Source organism: Triticum dicoccoides, chromosome 7B, assembly GCF_002162155.2.
Source record: "Triticum dicoccoides isolate Atlit2015 ecotype Zavitan chromosome 7B, WEW_v2.0, whole genome shotgun sequence".
NCBI lineage: Eukaryota > Viridiplantae > Streptophyta > Magnoliopsida > Poales > Poaceae > Triticum > Triticum dicoccoides.
In genome coordinates this window covers 276,090,881-276,113,357 of record NC_041393.1, presented here as the reverse complement: position 1 = coordinate 276,113,357, position 22,477 = coordinate 276,090,881, and the positions used below count along the sequence as shown (strand labels likewise).

At 42.8% G+C, this 22,477-nt stretch overlaps 1 protein-coding gene across 1 annotated transcript; it reads left to right on the top strand.

The window, feature by feature from the left end:
- Positions 1-13,937: 13,937 nt before the first annotated feature.
- LOC119335688 (protein FAM133-like) lies at positions 13,938-14,801 on the top strand (the record flags this gene model as incomplete). The annotated part of the gene is made up of 1 exon (XM_037607787.1): positions 13,938-14,801. A coding segment is annotated over exon 1 (864 nt), but the record flags the coding sequence as incomplete, so codon positions are not given.
- Positions 14,802-22,477: the final 7,676 nt, after the last annotated feature.

Sequence of the window (22,477 nt, the reverse complement as noted above, 5' to 3'; positions counted from 1 at the left end):
ACCGATGAAGATCTTCGTAGAATATGTAGGAGCCAATATGAGCATCCAGGTTCCGCTATTAGTTATTGACCGGAGATGTGTCTCGGTCATGTCTACATAGTTCTCGAACCCGTAGGGTCCGCACGCTTAACGTTCGATGACGATTGGTATTATGAGTTTATGTGGTATGATGCCCGAAGGTTGTTCGAAGTACCAGATTTGATCACGGACATGACGAGGAGTCTCGAAATGGTCGAGACGTAAATATCGATATATTTGAAGGCTATATTCGGACATAGGAAAGGTTCCGAGTGATTCGGGTATTTTTCGGAGTACCGGAGAGTTACGGGAATTCGCCGGGGGAAGTAGTGGGCCTTAATGGGCCATACGGTAAAGGAGAGAAGCGCTTCAAGGGGTGGCCGCGCACCCCCCCCATGGGCTGGACCAAATTGGACTAGGAGGGGGCGGCACCCCCCTCCTTCCTTCTCCCCTCTTCCTCCTTCCCTTCCTTCTCCTAGTTGGAATAGGAAAAGGGGGGCCTAATCCTATTTGGACCAGGAGTCCAAGTAGGACTCCCCCCTTTGGCGCGCTCCCTCTAGGGCCGGCCTCCTCTTCCTCCCTCCTTTATATACGGGGGCAGGGGCACCCTAGAACACACAAGTTGACAATTATTTTAGCCATGTGTGGTGCCCCCCTCCACAGTTACACACCTCGGTCATATCTTCGTAGTGCTTAGGCGAAGCCCTGCGCCGGTAACTTCATCATCACCGTCACCACGCCGTCATGCTGACGAAACTCTCCCTCGGCCTCAACTAGATCAAGAGTGTAAGGGACGTTATCGAGCTGAACGTGTGCTGAACACGGAGGTGCCGTACGTTTGGTACTTGGATCGGTTGGATCGCGAAGAAAGTTCGACTACATCAACCGCGTTACTAAACACTTCCGCTTTCGGTCTATGAGGGTACATAGACAACACTCTCCCCTCTCGTTTCTATGCATCACCTAGAGATAGACCTTGCATGATCGTAGGAAATTTTTTGAAATTACCGCGTTCCACAACAGTGGCATCCAACCCAGGTCTATGCGTAGATGTTATATGCACGAGTAGAACACAAAGAGTGGATGAACTAACCCATGTAGGTAGATGAACTCAAACCTCAAGTGGTGCTCCCAACTCTTGATGAACAACATCAACCTTGAGCATTCTACACAAGTTCAACTACATGATCGAGATCAACACCACCACCAAGGTATGTCATTCCATCTTAGAGAAGCTTTACCCCAAGACATGGGTCAAAGCAGCTCAACAAGATGTGAGTACATCAAAATGCTTAAACGAAAAGTGGCAACCCCATTTTGAGCTTAAACGATTAGTATGACCTATGATCAAGTGACTTCACTTGACTCCTAAGTCAATATACTCTAACAAAGGTGACTTTGTCGCCGACCAATTCTAGATGAAGTTCTCTAGTGTTTCCTTGTGTTCTAACATTTGTCTCTTGCATGCTTGTTCCCCCTTTTTTTAAACTTCATCTAGATTTCTTTTCTTTTCTCTGTTAGTTTTTGCATTCCTTGCATCTAATTCATTGTGAATCCTTTAGTTAATTCATTGCAGATCTTTGTGAGATCTTATTTGCCAAGTGAGCTGAGATGACAAAATATTTCCTCTATATTGAACTCGGCCTCACCGATTTCTTCCTATCGGCTAGACCAAACTACAATGCTACATTGCAGTCTGTTCATCGGTAAAACCTACAAGAACAAACTCGGTCTGACTGATATGCATCATCTCTGACACTACCAACTCGGTGTCAACGATGCACCGGAGTTATCGATTCCACTACTGAGAAAATGTTTTGCCATTGCAATTGTCATTCTTCTCCAGCTCCACTCGATGATTCTTATCCTCTACCTGCATCACAATCTACATGTTGCTTTGTCATGTGACTCAGGTACCAAACCAGTTTGACTCATACTCCAGAAGGACCCTTCTTGGAAATTGATGTCAAAGGGGGAGAGAGATCACATCAAAGCTTATCTTATGGGAAAATGAGACCCTAAGAGAGAGAGAGACATCTTAGCTCTCCCAGATGCTTGGTATTCAAAGAGGAGAGAAGTTACATGCCTTTAAGAGGGGAAAGACATGTTAGTAAATGTCTCTTTGTGTCTTTGCTCTGATTTTCTGTTGCCCTATCTTCTCCCATTATCCAATCAGATTCAGGGGGTGAATGAGTTCATTCCTAAGGGAAGAAAATCTTTGGAACTCATTGCATATCTTTATTCCTTGGGGACATGTCTATATCCAAATAGAGTACTAAGTACTCACTCACTACATGTCATCCCAGTCTTGGTACACTTGTGGTTCCTTGTTCTTGCTCTGATTATTTGATGTTCTTGTGTTATCTAACCCTATTTTCTCAAGTTCATCTCTTCCAAAGTCATCTCAATACCACAAGGTAAGTATATGCATCACACTCATGTGCATGATGATCTCTTGCTTGTGTACATATTGTTTGCAAGGGGACTCATGCACATGAAGGAACACTTTCTGTATTTACATCATTTGCTCTGATGCATATAGCCAAGATACATGTAGCTCATTGCTTGCTCTGACATGCTTATGCATTCACATGCTTTCATAATCTATCTTCACATGATTGCATACATGTATGGGGAGCCAATGCATGTTACATGTCTTTTCAAAGGTGCACTTTTTACTCTTCACATCTTTATAAAAAGCTTTGATGTATCTTGTAATCCATTACCGAAAAGAGGGAGATTGAAAGCACAAATGCTCCCTCGGTGATTTTGGTAATTAATGTCAACATATCTCTTGTTGGACTAACATTTTCATCTAGTGTACTTCAGATGAGTTCAACTGTGGAGTGGCAGGACAAGAGGATGTGGAACCCATTCTAGATGCTAAGGACAAACATTGGCAAAAGCTCAAGACTCTTCTTTTCTATTTTATTGATCCAAGATCACATTGAGTCCATAGGAAAAGCCAATACTATTAACAGGGGATGAGGTGTTGCTTAATGGTCTTCTTGCTCAAAGTGCTTAGTGATATGCTCCAAAGCCCTCAACCACTTTCTCATTTCCACATATGTCAAAACCTAATGTCAAACTCAGCCCCACCAATTTGATCTATCCGGCACCACCGAGTTCACTTGACATAGCCACTACCAGAAACCCTAATCAGTTTGGTCTCATCGATGGGATGTCGATCTCACCGAGATGGCACTACAAACTCTCTGTTGCCTATTGCAATTATTTCGGTCTCACCGAGATATGCAGTTGGTCCCACCGAGTTTGCTTGACCAAATCTCTATTTGCTTATTGCTGAAATCGGTCTCACCAAGTTCACAATCGGTCTCACCGAGATGAGGTTTTGCCCTAAGCCTAGCACATTGGTCCCACCTAGTTGACCTTGTCGGTCCCACCGAAAATCCTAATGTTCACATTTTGAACCAGATCGGTGTGACCGAGTTTCACTATTTGATCTCACTGAGTTTGGTAAATTGTGTGTAACGGCTAGATTTTGTGTGGAGGCTATATATACCCCTCCAGCCCCTTCTACATTCGAGAGAGAGCCATAAGAACGTGCCTACACTTCCACTACTCATTTTCTAAGAGAGAACCACCTACTCATGTGTTGAGACCAAGACATTCCAATCCAACCACAAGAATCTTGATCTCTAGCCTTCCCCAAGTTGCTTTCCACTCAAATCATCTTTCCACCTTATCCAAATCTGTGAAAGAGAGTTGAGTGTTGGGGAGACAATCATTTGAAGCACAAGAGCAAGGATTTCATCATCAACACTCCATCTATTACCTTTTGGAGAGTGGTCTCTCCTAGATTGGCTAGGTGTTACTTGGGAGCCTCCGTAAAGATTGTGGAGTTGAACCAAGGAGTTTGTAAGGGCAAAGAGATCGCCTACTTCGTGAAGACCTACCCGAGTGAGGCAAGTCATTTATGGGCGATGGCCATGGTGGGATAGACAAGATTGCTTCTTCGTGGACCCTTCGTGGGTGGAGCCGTCCGTAGACTCGTGCAATCGTTACCCTTCATGGGTTGAAGTCTCCGCCAACGTGGATACACGATAGCACCACCTATCAGAACCACGCCAAAAATCTCCATGTTTCCAATTGCGTTTGCACACTCCAATCCCATCCCTTTACTTTCTTGCAAATTGCATGCTTTACTTTCTGCTGCTCATATACTATTGCCATGCTTGCTTGACATGTATTGTGAATGTTTAAAATTGTGCTAATCTCCAACCTCAACTTGAAGAACTTAAAAACTACTACCTTTACTTGCTAGGGGTCTAATCACATCCCCCCCTCTGGACACCTCTTCTCGATCCTTTTAGTTGCCCCTGGCTATAAATAGCCGCCCCCACAATCACTTGTGGGTTGGCTGCTCTAGAGAGATTGAGCATCACTAAAGAGTTTGATCTGTGTGATCCGACGCATGTTACCTTTGAAGACTGTCATTCTTCCAAATGGTTAGGAGTCATGTTATGAGCACCCAAGAGTAATTCTGGCGTGCCGATGAACAAGTGTGTGAAGATTTTGGAAGTCTACCTGGAAGACTTACCACAAGTGATTGGGTGAGGTCTGTTGTGACCTTAGCTCAAGAGGAATACAGTGGAGATTTAGTGTCTTCGGAGTTCATTCTCAGTCGCCTCAACCAGACGTACAGTTGATACAACTAGAACTGGTTACCAAATCATCGTGTCATCACTGAGTCTACCTGGTTTTAAATTCCTCACCCCTTTACTTTGTATTGTTCCTCTACTGAAGAATATGTGATCTACTTTTGAAGAATTTGAACTGAAGACTTGTAACTGCATCTAGTGCCACCCCTAGTTGGTTTTGGAGTATTGACGACAAACCTGGTTGAGGGACTAATGTGTTTATGAGAATTGTAGGATAACACAGGTAGTTGTCCCATATTGATTCGGTTTACCCACCAGAGATGACCCCTAAAAATGTGTGAAGACATTGAAGACAATGGTGGTCTGTGAAGACATTCACATTGAAGACTATGACAGGAGAAGACATCACTGAAGACTATGGAGCGCGAAGACATAGTTGTTTCGTTGTTTCCTTTTCCTCTTTGTTGAGTCATAGGAACCACCACACTGTTAAGTGGGGTCCAAGTGAACAAAGTCAGAGTGACTAATGTGATGCTCAACCAAATCCTATGTCTTCGAGCAAAGACAATGAGAGCAAATCTTATCCAGAGCTGGATGAGTCAGCATTACTTGTAGCCCAAGTCAAGTTGCCGCGTGTGTTTGGAATCTGACCGTTAGAAATGTGTCAGTTCCTTAGTGACCCATTGGGTCGGGTTGCCTCCTAGCTATAAATAGCCCACCGCCTACACCATAAATTGGTGGCTGCTCAGAGTTAGTGCACGGCTTTTGTCGTTTGAGAGCAACCCACCTCCGAACCCTTTGAAAGAGAATCCTTGCGAGGACAAAGCCCAAAACACCCAGAGCCAAAGAGTGTTATGCATCACTGAAGTCTTTCTATCCGCGTGATCTGAAGACTTATTACACTTGAGGACTGTGAATCCTCCAGCCGGTTAGGCATCGCGTTCTGAGCATCCAAGAGTCATTGTGGATTGCCGGTGAACGAAGTCTGTGAAGGTTTGGAAGTCTCCCTTGAAGACTTACCAGAGTGATTGGGCGAGGACTAAGTGTTCTTAGCTCAAGGGGAATAAGGTGAAGACACGGTCTTCTGAGTTGAATCTCAGCCTCCCTAACCAGACATACAGTTGTCACAGCAACTGGAATTGGTCCAACAAATCCCTTGTCATCTCCGAGCAACTGGTTCTATCCTACCTCTCTCACCTTACTTATAGTTTGTCTTCGTGAAGTCTTTGCCTACTTGCCTTATCTGTTTGACTTCACTGTGTGAAGACTGATGTTTGTTTGGCTTCATACTATCTTCCATCCTGATCCAATCTACCTAGTTGCTTATAGTCTTCGTGCTTTCACTTCATTGCTTACTTGACTATGGCTTGTCTAGTGTAGTCTACCTTCCGCTTCATATCAATAGGGTCATTTCTATCGTTTTTCTTTGAAACACCCATGTTTTGAAGACTTTCATAAAAATCGCCTGTTCACCCCCCCCCCCACCCTCTAGTCGAATACTAGCACTTTCAGTTGGTATCAGAGCGAGGTGCTCCCTAGTTCTGTGTGATTTGGTTTAATCACCTGGAGTTTAGCTATGTCGACTGCAGGTATAATCAAAGTCTTCGCTGCGTGCCCAGACTTCAATGGCACTGATTACCCCTACTAGAAGTGAATTTTGGAAGGAAACCAATCAGATGGGCTTGGACTGCACTTCAGGGGATTCTCGAGCTGCCCACGAGGGCGGGGGCGCGCCCCCCTACCACGTGAGCACCCCGGAGGTCCACCGACGTACCCCCTGCACCCATATATACCTACGTACCCTAAAACTTCCAGAACAGAAGATAGATCGGGAGTTCCGCCGCGGCAAGCCTCTGTAGCCACCAAAAACCTCTTGAGAGCCCGTTCCGGCACCCTGCCGGAGGGGGATCCCATCACCGGTGGCCATCTTCATCATCCCGGCGCTATCCATGACGAGGAGGGAGTAGTTCACCCTCGGGGCTGAGGGTATGTACCAGTAGCTATGTGTTTGATCTCTCTCTCTCTCGTGTTCTCTCTCGTGTTCCATCTATGGCACGATCTTGATGTATCCCGAGCTTTGCTATTGTAGTTGGATCTTATGATGTTTCTCCCCCTCTACTCTCTTGTGATTAATTGAGTTTCCCCTTTGAAGTTATCTTATCGAATTGAGTCTTTTATGAGAACACTTGATGTATGTCTTGCCGTGATTATCTATGGTGACAACGGGATATCATGTGCCACTTGATGTATGTTTTGGTGATCAACTTGTGGGTTTCGTGACATTGGGAACCTATGCATAGGAGTTGGCACACGTTCTTGACTCTCCGATAGAAACTTTGGGGCACTCTTTGAAGTACTTTGTGTTGGTTGGATGAATCTGAGATTGTGTGATGCATATCGTATAATCATGCCCACGGATACTTGAGGTGACAATGGAGTATCTAGGTGACATTAGGGTTTTGGTTGATTTGTGTCTTAAGGTATGAACCCTAGGCCTTGTTTCCTATCATTGCAATACCGTTTACGCTCACGTTTATCACTTGTTACCTTGCTGTTTTTATTATTTCAGATTACAAATACCTTTATCTACCATCCATATTGCACTTGTATCACCATCTCTTCGCCGAACTAGTGCACCTATACAATTTACCATTGTATAGGGTGTGTTGGGGACACAAGAGACTTTTTGTTATTTGGTTGCAGGGTTGTTTGAGAGAGACCATCTTCATCCTACGCCTCCTACGGATTGATAAACCTTAGGTCATCCACTTGAGGGAAATTTGCTACTGTCCTACAAACTTGTGCACTTGCAGGCCCAACAACGTCTACAAGAAGAAGGTTGTGTAGTAGACATCAAGCTCTTTTCTGGCGATGTTGCCGGGGAGGCTAGGTAAGTGAAGGTATATCTTTAGATCTTGCAATCGAATCTTTTTGTTTCTTGTTTTAGCACTAGTTAGTCTATAAACGAAAATTAAATAAATGGAATTAAGTTTGTCTCAAACGCTTCACCTTTTTAATATCTTTCGTGAAAATGATGGGAAGGAAAATTGTGCTCAAGTGCTAGAAGAAGAATTACGTAGAATGCTTGGCATGAAATATGTGAATGATAAGCATGATTGCAATGTTGTTAGTATGAATTCCTTGAATATCCATGATGCTAATGATATGCAAAGCCACAAGCTTGGGGAAGCTATGTTTGATGAAGATGATATTTTTTTGTCCCCCAAGCTTTGACGAGAAAATTTACTATGATGAAAGCATGCCTCCTATCTATGATGATTATTGTGACGTATGCCATAAAGAAGAAGTTTGCTTATGAGGAGAGTAGTAAATTTTCTATGCTAGTAGATCATGAAAAGAATGCTTTCAGTGCTGGTTATATTGTTGAATTCATTCATGATGCTACTGAAAATTATTATGAGGGAGGAATATATGCTTGTAGGAATTGCAATAATATCAAGTTTCCTCTCTATGTGCTTAAAGTCTTGAAGTTATGCTTGTTTTGCCTTCCTATGCTAGTTGATTATTGTTCCCGTAAGTTGTTTGCTCACAAAATCCCTATGAATAGGAAGTGGGTTAGACTTAAAAGTGCTAGTCATATGCTTCATGATGCTCCCGTTATGTTTCAATTCTTATCTTTTTTGTGAGCATCATTGCCATCACCATGCCTAGCTAGAAAGGCATTAAAGATAAGTGCTTGTTGGGAGACAACCCAATATTTATCCTTACTATTTTTGTGTGTTCACATGATTATGCTACTGTAGTAATCATGTTTTATAGCTTTTGTTTCAATAAAGTGCCAAGTAAGACCTTTAGGATGGCTTACGGTGATAGTTGTGTTGATCCTGCTGAAAATCAGAAACTTTTGCACCCAGTAAATTAGTTTTGTTAATTCACAGAAACGTGCTTCTGATCTGATTCTTTTTGCTCTGGATTGGTACACGAATTGCTTAGGACTTACTAATTTGGTAGGATATTTGGAGTTCCATAAGTATACATTTGATACAGATTACTACAGACTGTTATGTTTTTGACAGATTATGTTTTCTATGTGTTGTTTGCTTATTTTGATGAATCTATGAGTAGTATCGGAGGGTATAAACCATAGATAAGTTGAAGTATAGTGGATATTACACCAATATGAATTTAGAATGAGTTCATTACAGTACCTAAGTGGTGGTTTTGTTTTCTTTCAGTAACGGAGCTTACGAGTTTTCTGTTGAGTTTTGTGTTGTGAAGTTTTCAAGTTTTGGGTAAAGATTCGATGGACTATGGAATAAGGAGTGGAAAGAGCCTAAGCTTGGGGATGCCCAAGGAACCCCAAGGTAATATTCAAGGACAACCAAGAGCCTAAGCTTGGGGATGCCCAGGAAGGCATCCCCTCTTTCGTCTTCGTTCAACGGTAACTTTACTTGGAGCTATATTTTTATTCGCCACATGATATGTGTTTTGCTTGGAGCGTCATTTTATCTTGTTAGTATTTGCTTTCTGTTATTTAGAATAGTGTTTTGCATCTTTAGTTTCAGTAAAGAAGTCAAGGATAGCCTTTGCCATGCTTATTTTGCTAGTATACATGTTGCTGTTTGAAAAACAGAAAGTTTACCGCTGTTGAAAAAATTCCCTAGAAAAGTCAGAGAGTGGTATAATGTTGAATCTTTTTGCATATTGAGCTCTGATAAATTTATTACAGTTGGAATTTTAGTTAATAATTTTTGGAGTTAGGGAAGTATTGATACTCCTGCATTCTTTACAGACTGTACTGTTTTGACAGATTGCTGTTATGGTTGAATTGTTTGCATATGTTTGCTTGTTTAATGATTCTATTTGGTGATAGGAGTATTAAATATGCAGAGGCATTTAGTATGCAATGTTGAATAATAATGTTAGTGATTTGTTACAGTAGGAAATGATAAGGTTTTGCATTGGTTTATACTAACCTATCTCACGAGTTCTTGTTGAGTTTATTGTGAATGAAGCTTTTGATAAAAAGAGAAACCATGATATGAGAGGAATTAAGGAGACACAAAATTTCAAGCTTGGGGATGCCCAAGGCACCCCAAGATAATATTTCAAGAAGTCTCAAGCATCTAAGCTTGGGGATGCCCCTGTAGGCATCCCACCTTTCTTCTTCAACAACTATCGGTTAGTATCGGTTGAGCCTAAGTTTTTGCCTCTTCACATGAGTTGTGCTATCCTTGCAATGTAGTTTTATTTAGCTTTGCTTGCTGTTTTAATAAAGTATCAAGATCTGAAAGTATTAAATTAGAGAGAGTCTTCGCATAGTTGCATAATTATTTAGCTACTCATTGATCTTCACTTATATCTTTCGGAGTAGTTTGTTGTTGCTCTAGTGCTTCACTTATATCTTTTAGAGCATGGTGGTAGTTTTATTTTGAAGAAATAGTTGAACTCTCATGCTTCACTTAGATTATTTTGAGAGTCGTTAATAGCATGGTAATTTGCTTAATGTTAATATACTTAGTGTTCAAGATATGTGAAACTTTCTTTTGAGTGAATTGAATACTAAGATAAGTTTGATGGTTGATAATTGTTTTGAGATATGGAGGTGATAATATCAAAGTCGTGCTAGTTGGGTAATTGTGAATTTTAGAAATACTTGTGTTGAAATTTGCAAGTCCCGTAGCATGCATGTATGGGTAAACTTGTGTAACAAATTTGAAACATGAAGTGTACCTGGCTTGTGCATCCTTATGAGTGGCGGTCGGGGACGAGCGATGGTCTTTTCCTACCAATCTATCGCCCTAGGAGCATGCGCGTAGTACTTGAATTTTTTGATGGCTTCTAAATTTTTGCAATAAGTATATGAGTTATTTTGACTAATGTTGAGCCCATGGATTATACGCACTCTCACCTTTCCACCTTTGCTAGCCTCTTCGGTACCGTGCATTGCCCTTTCTCACCTTGAGAGTTGGTGCAAACTTCGCCGGTGCATCCAAACCCCGTGATACGATTCGCTCTATCACACATAAACCTCCTTATATCTTCCTCAAAACAGCCACCATACCTACCTATCAAGGCATTTCCATAGCCATTCCGAGATATATTGCCATGCATCTTCCATCATCATTATTATGACATACATTACTTTTGTCATATTGCCATTGCATGATCATGTAGTTGACATCGTATTTGTGGCAAAGCCACCATGCATTATTTTCCATACATGTCACTCTTGATTCATTGCATCATCTCGATAACCGCCAGAGGCATTCATATAGAGTCATCCTCTGTTCTAAATATCGAGTTGTAATTGTTGAGTTGTAAGAAAAATAAAAGTGTGATGATCATCATTATTAGAGCATTGTCCCAAGTGAGGAAAGGATGATGGAGACTATGATTCCCCCATAAGTCGGGATGAGACTCCGGACGAAAAAAAGGAGGCCATAAAAAAAGAGAAAGGCCCAAACAAAAAAAGAGAGAAAAAGAGAGAAGGGACAATGCTACTATCCTTTTACCACACTTGTGCTTCAAAGTAGCACCTTGTTCTTCATGTAGTGAGTCTCATATATTGTGCTTCAAAGTAGCACCAAGATCTTCATGATAGTGAGTCTCATAAGTTGTCTTTTTATACTAGTGGAAATTTTTCATTATAGAACTTGGCTTGTATATTTCACTGATGGGCTTCCTCAAAATGCCCTAGGTCTTCGTGAGCAAGCGAGTTGGATGCACACCCACTAGTTTTCTTTTGTTGAGCATTCATAGCTCTAGTGCATCCGTTGCATGGCAATCCCTACTCCTCATGTTGACATCAATTGATGGGCATCTCCATAGCCCGTCGATTAGCCTCATCAATATGGGACCTTCTCCTGTTTTTGTCTTCTCCACACAATCCCCACCATCATATTCTATTCCACTCATAGTGCTATATCCATGGCTCGCGCTCATGTATTGCGTGAAGGTTGAAAAAGTTTGAGATTATTTGAGTATGAAACAATTGCTTGGCTTGTCATCGGGGGTATAGAAGTTGGGAACATCTTTGTGTGACAAAAATGAAGCATGACCTAACTATATGATTTTGTAGGGATGAACTTTCTTTGGCCATGTTATTTTGAGAAGACATGATTGCTTTGATTAGTATGCTTGAAGTATTATTATTTTTGTGTCAATATGAACTTTTGTCTTAAATCTTTAGGATCTGAATATTCATATCACAAGAAGATTTATATTGAAATTATGCCAAAGTATCACTACGCATCAAAAGTTCTTTTTTATCATTTACCTACTCGAGGACGAGCAGGAATTAAGCTTGGGGATGCTTGATACGTCTCCAACGTATCTATAATTTTTGATTGCTCCATGCTACTTTATCTACTGTTTTAGGCAATATTGGGCTTTATTATCCACTTTTATATTATTTTTGGGACTAACCTATTAACCGGAGGCCCAGCCCAGATTTGTTGTTTTATGCCTATTTCAGTGTTTCGAGGAAAAGGAATATCAGACGGAGACAAAACGGAACAAAATCAACTGGAGAAGTTAATTTTGGAAGGAAACCAATCAGATGGGCTTGGAGTGCATGTCAGGGGATTCCGGGCTGCCCACAGGGTGGGGGGCGCGCCCCCCTACCTCGTGAGCACCCCGGAGGTCCATGGACGTACCCCCTGCACCCATATATACCTACGTACCCTAAAACTTCCAGAACAGAAGATAGATCGGGAGCTCCGCTGCCGCAAGCCTCTGTAGCCACCAAAAACCTCTCGGGAGCCCGTTCCGGCACCCTGCCTGAGGGGGATCCCATAACCGGTGGCCATCTTCATCATCCCGGCGCTATCCATGACGAGGAGGGAGTAGTTCACCTTCGGGGCAGAGGGTATGTACCAATAGCTATGTGTTTGATCTCTCTCTCTCGTGTTCTCTCTCGTGTTCCATCTATGGCACGATCTTAATGTATCTCGAGCTTTGCTATTGTAGTTGGATCTTATGATGTTTCTCGCCCTCTACTCTCTTGTGATGAATTGAGTTTCCCCTTTGAAGTTATCTTATCGGATTGAGTCTTTTATGAGAACACTTGATGTATGTCTTGCCGTGATTATCTGTGGTGACAATGGGATATCATGTGCCACTTGATGTATGTTTTGGTGATCAACTTGCGGGTTTCGTGACATTGGGAACCTATGCATAGGGGTTGGCACACATTCTTGACTCTCCGATAGAAACTTTGGGGCACTCTTTGAAGTACTTTGTGTTGGTTGGATGAATCTGAGATTGTGTGATGCATATCGTATAATCATGCCCACGGATACTTGAGGTGACAATGGAGTATCTAGGTGACATTAGGGTTTTGGTTGATTTGTGTCTTAAGGTGTTATTCTAGTACGAACTCTTTTATAGATTGATCCGAAAGAATAACTTTGAGGTGGTTTCGTACCCTACCATAATCTCTACGTTTGTTCTCCGCTATTCGTGGCTTCGGAGTGACTCTTTGTTGCATGTTGAGGGCTTGTCATATTATCTATCTATGTTATTATTGTTGAGAGAACTTGCACTAGTGAAAGTATGAACCCCAGGCCTTGTTTCCTATCATTGCAATACCGTTTACGCTCACGTTTATCACTTGTTACCTTGCTGTTTTTATTATTTCAGATTACAAATACCTTTATCTACCATCCATATTGCACTTGTATCACCATCTCTTCGCCGAACTAGTGCACCTATACAATTTACCATTGTATTGGGTGTGTTGGGGACACAAGAGACTTTTTGTTATTTGGTTGCAAGGTTGTTTGAGAGAGACCATCTTCATCCTACGCCTCCTACGGATTGATAAACCTTAGGTTATCCACTTGAGGGAAATTTGCTACTGTCTTACAAACCTGTGCACTTGCAGGTCCAACAACGTCTACAAGAAGAAGGTTGTGTAGTAGACATCAGTATGTCATCAAGAACGGCGTTCCTAAGACTGGTGAAGGTGTCACTCCTGCTGATGTCAAGAAGTTCGTGCAACTAGACTCAACTGCCAAGAACATTATCTGTGGTCATCTGACCAAGGGGCAGTATGGTCGTGTGAGTGCTCTGGAAACTTCAAAGCTGGTCTGGGACTAGCTCTCCAAGGTCAATGAAGGCGTCTCAACACAAAGAGATTCAAGGATCAGTGTTCTTCGCAATCTCTTCAGCCGCTTCAAGAGAAATGACAATGAGAATGTCCGGCTCAAATTTGATCGCCTCACTGATATCACCAATGAACTTCATGCACTCGGCGCCACTGAGATCACCAAGCACAAAATCATCAAGACACTTCTGAGATCTCTCAACAACTCATTTGACACCCTGGCCCTGATGATTCAAGAGCGCCCTGACTTCAAGACTCTCGATCCGTCTGACATACTTGAGAGGCTCAACACACATGAGTTCCAGCTATCTGAGAAAAGAGATATCTGTGGTCCCAACTATGGCCGTACTCACGCTTTGAAGGCAAAGGCTGTCTCCTTGTCTGAAGAAGAATCTGACTACAGTTCTGGTGATCTTGAAGACCTTGGAAAGGAACTTGCTATGCTCGTGAAGAAGTTCCGGAGGTTCACCAAGAAGAAAGACATCAGAAAGTCTTCAAGATCCAGCTCAAGGAATGATGAAGCTTCCTCTCATGATCACAAGAAGAGAACCTATCACAAGTGCAAGAAACCTGGTCACTACATCTCTGAGTGTCAACAGTGGGACAACGAGACAAAGAAGAAGAAGAAGAAGAAGAAGAAGAAGAAGAAGAAGAAGAAGAGCAAGGACTATGATTCTGATGACAAGAAGAAGAAGAAATCCTCAAAGTCTTCTTCCAAGTCTTCGTCGAAGTCTTCTTCACACAAGAAGAGCTCATCTGGCAAGGCTTGTGCGTTTGTTGTCAAGGAGATGGATTTAGAGGAGGAGTCTGCATCTGAGGAGACAGAGGTGGAGTCCGAGGAGGAATCTAATTCTGGAGTGGCAAGCCTGGCTCTAGCTTCTGCATACGTCGCCAAGTCCATCTTCAACATTGAAGACAATGGCCTCGTCACCAACGCTGATGCCAAGGATGAGGATGACTCTGCCCCCACCTACTGCTTCATGGCACGTGGTGCCAAGGTAGACTCACGCGATGCTTACTTTCAAACATCAAGTGAAGATGACTCTGAATGTGAATCTAAACCTAGCTACAAAACACTTGCTAAAATTGCAACTGAACAACAGAATGCCATGGAACATATTCAAAAACTGTTAGACAAAAGCGATGACCTGTTGGACGCGGAAATGACCCGATCTCAGTCCTTAATTGAAGACATAAAAATATTCCTGTTAAGTATGAGGAACTTGAAAGTCGTCATGAATCGCTCTCAACCTCTCATGAAAAGCTTTCCTACGATTATCTTCAAAGGAAGCAGGAACTTGAGAAATTGAGATCGGCTCATGAAGATCTTCAAAAGGAAGACGAGTCACTCCGCGCTCAACAGATCAGTTCCGCTCAGGAAGGATTTGAACCACCATGTCTGAAATGTATTGAGCGTGATAATGTTGTCTATGTTGTTGAATGTTCAACTGCTGGTACTGTTGCAGTATCTTCAACTGCTGATGTGGTAACTAACCCCTCATCTGAGGATACCACTACTATTGCTGATGAGAATGCTAGGTTGAAGTCATTACTTGAGACAGGAATGTACAAAAGTCTCAAAGGGCATCAAACACTATGTGATGTCCTTAAAAAGCAGATTCTGGACCGAAACCCTAGGAAAGAGGGTGTTGGGTTCGAGAGGAAAATGAATGTTGATGGTTCTTACTGGATGCCTGAGCAGTACCCGCAAACCACATGGGTTGTTGCTAAAGGACCTTCAGTAGATCCATCTACCTTATTTGGCTTCACTAGCGCTAACCCAATTATCATTGATGAATCCTTTGATGCAAACTATAAACTTATCAGGAATCAGAACGGTGAAGTGTTTTCCAGGTATATTGGTACTAACTGTAGGAACGGGCCACCTCTTAAGAAGATCTGGGTACCTAAAAGGTGTCTTGAAAGTCTTCCCGTGAATGTCATTACAACACCACCTGGGAAGAAGACAAACCCCAGACCAATGGCTTCATATGGTCCAAAGGCTTCATACAGACAGAAGACTCACCTGAGTCACCCTAACGCCAATGTTTTGCAGGGAAATCATACCCAGACCTTTGAATATGAGCGTGTTTCATCAAACCGCTATGTTCATAAGTCTAAGAACTTTTCTGCTTATTCATATGAGTATTATTCTCCTCCTGCAAGGCTATTTGCTAGGGCTTCAAAGACGAAGTTCTCAGGTGATGCACTTAGACTCATTGCTTCTAAGCCACCCCTGAAAATGTGGGTGGTTAAGAAAACTTAACTCTCTTTTGCAGGGAAAGGTCTCCAGCCGGAAATCAAAAGCGTCTGAAGCTTATGCTGGGGACCTTAAACATCTTGTGGGGCGCAAGATAAAATTCCCAAATGGTTTTACTATGTATTTTGTCCCGGGATTCCTTGACACTCATCCTATCTATCCTAACCAAGATCTGAACTTCTATGTTCCACTTGTTCGTCAAATGTTTATGCTTCACAACTCTCTTGGTGAAGCTAATCCCGCAAACTGTATTGTAGGCTATGACGCCTCATGATTCAGAATGGATTATGGATAGTGGCTGCACCAACCACATGACTGGTGATCGAAGTCTTCTGATGGATTGAACTCTTTGGCCGTCTGATAAAGAGTCATATCATATTTGCTGACACTGGTAAAAGTAAGGTATTGGGTCTTGGTAGAGTTGCAATCTCAAAGGATCAGCACATGGATAAAGTGATGCTCGTTGAATCCCTTGGTTTCAACTTAATGTATGTATCAATGCTATGTGATTTGAATATGATTGTGATATTTGGAAAATATCGTTGCCTTGTCCTTATGGAAACTGACAAATCTCTAGTCTTTGAAAGGTATCGAAAAGATGATTTGTATATGGTAGATTGCTCAGCAGGACCACAGCTAGCCACATGTCTTCTAGCAAAAGCTTCAGAGTGCTGGCTTTGGCATCGGAGGCTAGGGCATGCGGGCATGAGGAACTTCTACACTCTCGCGAAGAAGAAGCATGTCATGGGCATCGAAGGCGTCAAGTTCAAGAAAGACCATTTGTGTGGTGCCTGTGAAGCTGGGAAGATGACTAGGGCCAAGCATCCCTCGATGACAATCATGACGACATCTCAACCCTTCGAGCTGCTTCACATTGACTTATTTGGCCCTACTCATTACTCTACTCTTACTACCACTGCTTGTCTCTATGGTTTCGTTATTGTTGATGATTACTCAAGATATACCTGGGTGCATATAATTCTCTATAAGAATGAAGTGCAGGATGTCTTCAGACGCTTCACCAATCGTGCCATGACGAACTACGGTGTCAAGATCAAGCACATCAGAAGTGACAACGGCAGAGAATTCAAGAACACCAGCCTCAATACTTACCTTGATACACTTGGCATCACTCATGAGTTTTCTGCTCCATACACACCGCAGCAGAATGGCATCATGGAGTGCAAGAAAAGAACCCTCATCGAGATGGCTCGGACGATGCTCAATGATTACAAGACTCCAAGGAAGTTCTGGCCTGAAGCCATTGACACTGCATGCCACATCATCAACCGAGTTTATCTTCACAAGCTTCTGAAGAAGACATCATATTAGCTGCTAACTGGTAAGAAGTCGAACGTCAGTTACTTTAGAGTATTTGGTGCTAGGTGTTGGATCAAGGACCCATATCACACTTAAAAATTTCCACCAAAAGCACATGAAGGTTTTATGCTTGGTTACGGAAAGGACTCGTACTCCTAAGAGTCTTCAACCTCTTTCACTATAAAGTGGTTGAAACTGTGGATGTGCGGTTCGATGAGACTAATAGCTCGCAAAGAGAGCACCTGCCAAATGTGCTATATGAAGTTACTCCTAGTGAATCTATCAAGCTCATGGGTACTGGAGAGATCATACCATCCGAACCTCAGGCTGAAGATGAACTCATCATTGCACCAAGTCAACCTGACGACAATGCTCAGCCTGAAGTCAATGCTGAAGCTGAAGACAATGATCTGCAAGGGCAAAATCTTCGTACAGTACATCCCCGTGTTGCAAATGAAGTACAGATTGAGAAGATCATTGACAGCATCAATGCACCTGGTCCACTCACTCGTTCAAGAGCAACACAACTGGCAAATTTCTGTGGGCACTTTGCATTTGTCTCAATATCTGAACCCAAGAAAGTTGATGAAGCCTTCATGGAACCTGAATGGATTCAAGCCATGCAAGAAGAGCTTCATCAGTTCGAGCTGAACAATGTTTGGGAACTAGTCAAGCATCCTAATCCTCGCAAGCATAATATCATTGGCACCAAATGGATCTATCGCAACAAACAAGATGAACATGGTCAAGTTGTCAGAAACAAGGCTCGTATGGTTGCTCAAGGTTACACTCAAATAGAAGGGATTGACTTCGATGAAACATTTGCTCCTGTGGCAAGACTTGAAGCCATTCGCATACTGCTTGCATATGCCAACCATCACAATATCCTTCTGTACAAAATGGATGTGAAGAGTGCCTTTCTCAATGGAAAGATTAAAGAAGAAGTATATGTTGCACAACCACATGTCTTTGAAGATCCAAAACATCTTGATATGGTGTACAAGCTCAACAAGGCACTGTATGGCCTCAAACAAGCTCCTCACGCTTGGTATGACACGCTTAAAGACTTCTTAAAGAGCAAAGGCTTCAAACCTGGTTCACTAGATCCAACACTCTTCACGAAATCATACGACGGTGAACTGTTTGTGTGCCAAATCTATGTGAATGACATTATCTTTGGTTGCACTGACAAGAGATACAGCGATGAGTTTGGGCACATGATGCAAAAGCAATATCAGATGTCCATGCTGGGTGAGCTGAAGTTCTTCCTTGGTCTTCAAATCCGTCAGCAGAGAAACGGCATCTTCATATCACAAGAGAAATACCTCAAACACTGCCTGAAGAAGTTTGGAATGCTAGACTACAAAGGATACACGACGCCAATGCCAACCAAAAGTCATCTGGGTCCTGACGACAATGGTAAAGAGTTCGATCAAAAGGTATACCGCTCCATGATTGGTTCCTTACTTTACTTATGTGCATCTAGGCCAGATATAATGCTTAGCGTTTGCATGTGTGCCTGATTCCTAGCGGCACCAAAGGAGTCGCATCACCTAGCGGTGAAGCGAATTCTCCGATACTTGGCTTACACCCCAATGATAGGATTATGGTATCCAAAGGGCTCAACATTTGATCTGATTGGGTATTCAGATGCTGATTATGCTGGTGACAAGGTTGATCGCAATGCTGATTATGCTGGTGACAAGGTTGATCGCAAGTCCACCTCAGGAACATGTCACTTTCTCGGTCAATCACTTGTCTATTGGTCTTCAAAGAAGCAGAACTGTGTGTCACTCTCCACTGCTGAATCTAAATAAATTGCTGCTGGATCATGCTGTGCTCAGCTTCTATGGATGAAGCAAACTCTCAAGGACTATGGCATCAACACAAAGAATGTGGAACCCTTCTGTGACAATGAAAGTGCCATCAAGCTTTCCAAGAATCCAGTTCAGCACTCGAAGACAAAGCACATTCAGATCCGTCATCACTTTCTCAGAGATCATGTCAACAAGAAGGACATTGATATCATTCACGTCAACATTGAAGAGCAATTGGCAGATATCTTCACTAAGCCCTTGGATGAGAAAAGGTTTTGCAAGTTGCGGTGTGAGCTAAATATCTTAGAATCCTCGGATGTCCTGTGAATGGACACACATCCTAACGCTTATGCATGTTGACGACTTAGATGTGCAACACACGAAGTAACGTATATCTTCAATTAATGAAGACTTATCTTCTAAGTGTGAATACATTAATGTGGAATTTGATTCGGAGCGCCACAATAATTGTGCGCCGTGTCTAGGTCTAATACTTCCTATACGGTGGGTAACGCCACCACCAAAATTCTTATTGAAGGGTTTCTCTTGGCGTTACGATTGCAAAGTCTTCGCATTTGGATTGTCCTCAACATTAATTTATCTTCATGATTAATCTTCAATGTTGATTTCGTTCATATATATATATATATATATATTTGTGTTCTGTCCTCTACATCATTCACTTATAGCTATGTCTTCACTCTTGAATCTTTTGATCTAAGTGAATCTGATCGGACCCTAACCTGTTCTATGCTTCTACCTCAGCTCTATCCGTCCAAATCATATGCATTCTATTGAAACCTGTCGATTGTATTCTCTGAGTCCTTGTTAACAGATGACAATCTAACAAACATTTAATCTATTTTTAATGCTACATCCTTATTGCCTGAAAACCGGAGAAGCCGAAACGACCACCCAACAATCCACGCATGCGTGGGAACATGGAACAACTTCCAATGTGTTGCATGTTCGCCACGTGTCCTTTAGATGTGAACCGCCAGGGGCACCTGAGTAATTGGGTTGTGTTGTCCCTTTCCTTATAAATACACATCACATCACGGTCAAAAATCCTTCTTCCACCTCCACACCTCTCTAAAACCCTAGCGCCACTTCTAGCTCTTGTCGACACCGTCGACGAAGCGCTTAGCTGCCGCGACCTCACCGACGCCGTCCTCACGCCGGCCGCGGACCTCGTCTTCTCCGTCGCTGCCGTAGGTGTCTTCTGTCGCCAAGTTAGGGCACGGGAGATTGAACTTCTCGGCCTCCAACTCCGTTCTGTCTAGCAGTTCTTCGTGTGGTAATTAAAACTTACTTTTTACTGCCTTTTTGAACTGATAGATTCATCCTTCTCTTCCAAAAGTGGTTTCTATGCTTCCAAAGTTGAATCTATCCTGTTCTGCATCTCATATTCTGCCTAGTATATTCACTTATGATTTACTACAAGTTAGATTCCTCACTTGTACGTATTCTTGGATTCGTACAAATCTAGAACCAACTCTCAACATATAAGTGAATGTCTTCGCATTATGAGGTCAATATCTTCAAACTGATTTATCTTCAAAATCTTCTGAGAATGCATATGACCTCTTCCCCTTCCCTCGCACCTCTAATGCTGTCACAGGTACATGTCTGTGGGAGAATCCCTTGGTTCTCATAGTCTGCATTCATTTTCAGAATTCTTACAGAGTCACATCAATTCTCCTGAAGCCAGTTCCTCTCTGACCAACCATCGGAAGCCTTTGCAAGTTCTGAAGCCTTTTAGGTTAAGCTTCATGGCAACAGAAAAGTCAGCTAGAAAGGGCGGCAGACAGCGCCGTGGGAATACATCCAAAGATCTGCCACCAGATCTGCATGAATTGTACAAGACAGATCCTGAAGAAACTTATGGTGAACGCAAAACTCGAATCCAATGGATTCGAAGATATTGGGCTAAGGAATGGTATAAGTACATATTTGTCACTGCTGAGTATGCCGAGAAGAATGCCATCAAGCAACCTTGGGGAGATATATTATACAAAAATCTTCAACCCCAGTCCCTGTCTGAAGCTATTGATCAAGGCTTCTATCCGTGCATGGTTCCCGGACCACAGCCAGAGAATGTTGGCCCATCTTCTCTGCTATGGTGTAGTGAAGACGATATGTTCAAGCGCAACTTCAAGTTTGCCAAGGATTCTGCTCTGAAGAACAAGAAAGCATTTGGACTCGACTTCAACCCTGGTCCATCTGCTCCTCGGGCTGATGGCACCGGTGAAACAAATGAAAACAAAATCGGCCCCTTCTACAACCTTGAAGGCCTCATCACTCACATTGCAGTTCAAGGGGCTGTTGTGGATCACTCAGTTGATGACGCAGATTCTGATGAAGCGCCATCTCCTCCTAAGCCACATAAGCAGAAGAAAACAAAGGCTTCAAAACCCACTGCTGCACCAAAAGCTTCACATGTGAAGCCATTGGCAACTGCCCCTCCTGCATCAAGTATGCAATCTTAAGACCTCTCTCGCGTCTCCAAGAAGACCGAGAAGTCTATGCAAAAGTAGAAGCCCATTCCGAGTTCTGGTCTAGCACTGACCCCAGCTGCCGTTCTGAGGAACGAGACTGAAGCCATTGATCTGTCCAGTGACGATGATCTTGGTGAGGATGCTCTTGAGCTACTGATAAAGAGCAAACAAGAGGCGGAAATCTTCAATGATTTGCCCCTCTTTGATGTGGACATCCTAAATAACTTCATTGATGAGTGGTTTTCCAATCCGGATCTCAGCATTGATGATCTTCAACTTCCCATTGGCATCAGTGTCGCTTTCCACAGTGCCATTGCAAATGAGCTAGCTCTAGCTCAGAAGATAGTTAAGCTGAAGAACAAGATTGACTATGAAAAGGCTCAATTCAGGAAGAACACGGCCAAGCTCAATGTCACTGATGTTCAGAACTTCAAGAAGCTGCTGCATGATCTCAAGGAAGCATTTTACAAGAAACGTGAAGAATCAAAAGGTTCAAGAGAGCGGATGAAACACCTTGCTGCCAAATGTGTTCAGGCTCACAATGAAGCTGAAAAGCACAAGGCTCTTGGGCGTCCAGGCATCGACCCCAAGATTGCTGCCAAAAAGAAGAAGTCAACTGTAGCCCAAGCTGAAGCATCTGGTCAGGAAGCACCTCGCATTGTCTTCCTTGCCAGCATGACAGGCTCGAAGCCTAAGGTCCCCACAGTTGCTTCGGAACTTAAGAAGACAAGGGCAGCCGAGGCCGAAGCCAGGAAATGCAAGAACAAAAATGTCTCTGATGATGCTCCACTGACCAAGAAGCGGAAGACAAATTTTTTGAAGAAGAATCGGGCTTCTCCTATAGAGCCCCTTCTTGTCGAGCCCCTCTCAGT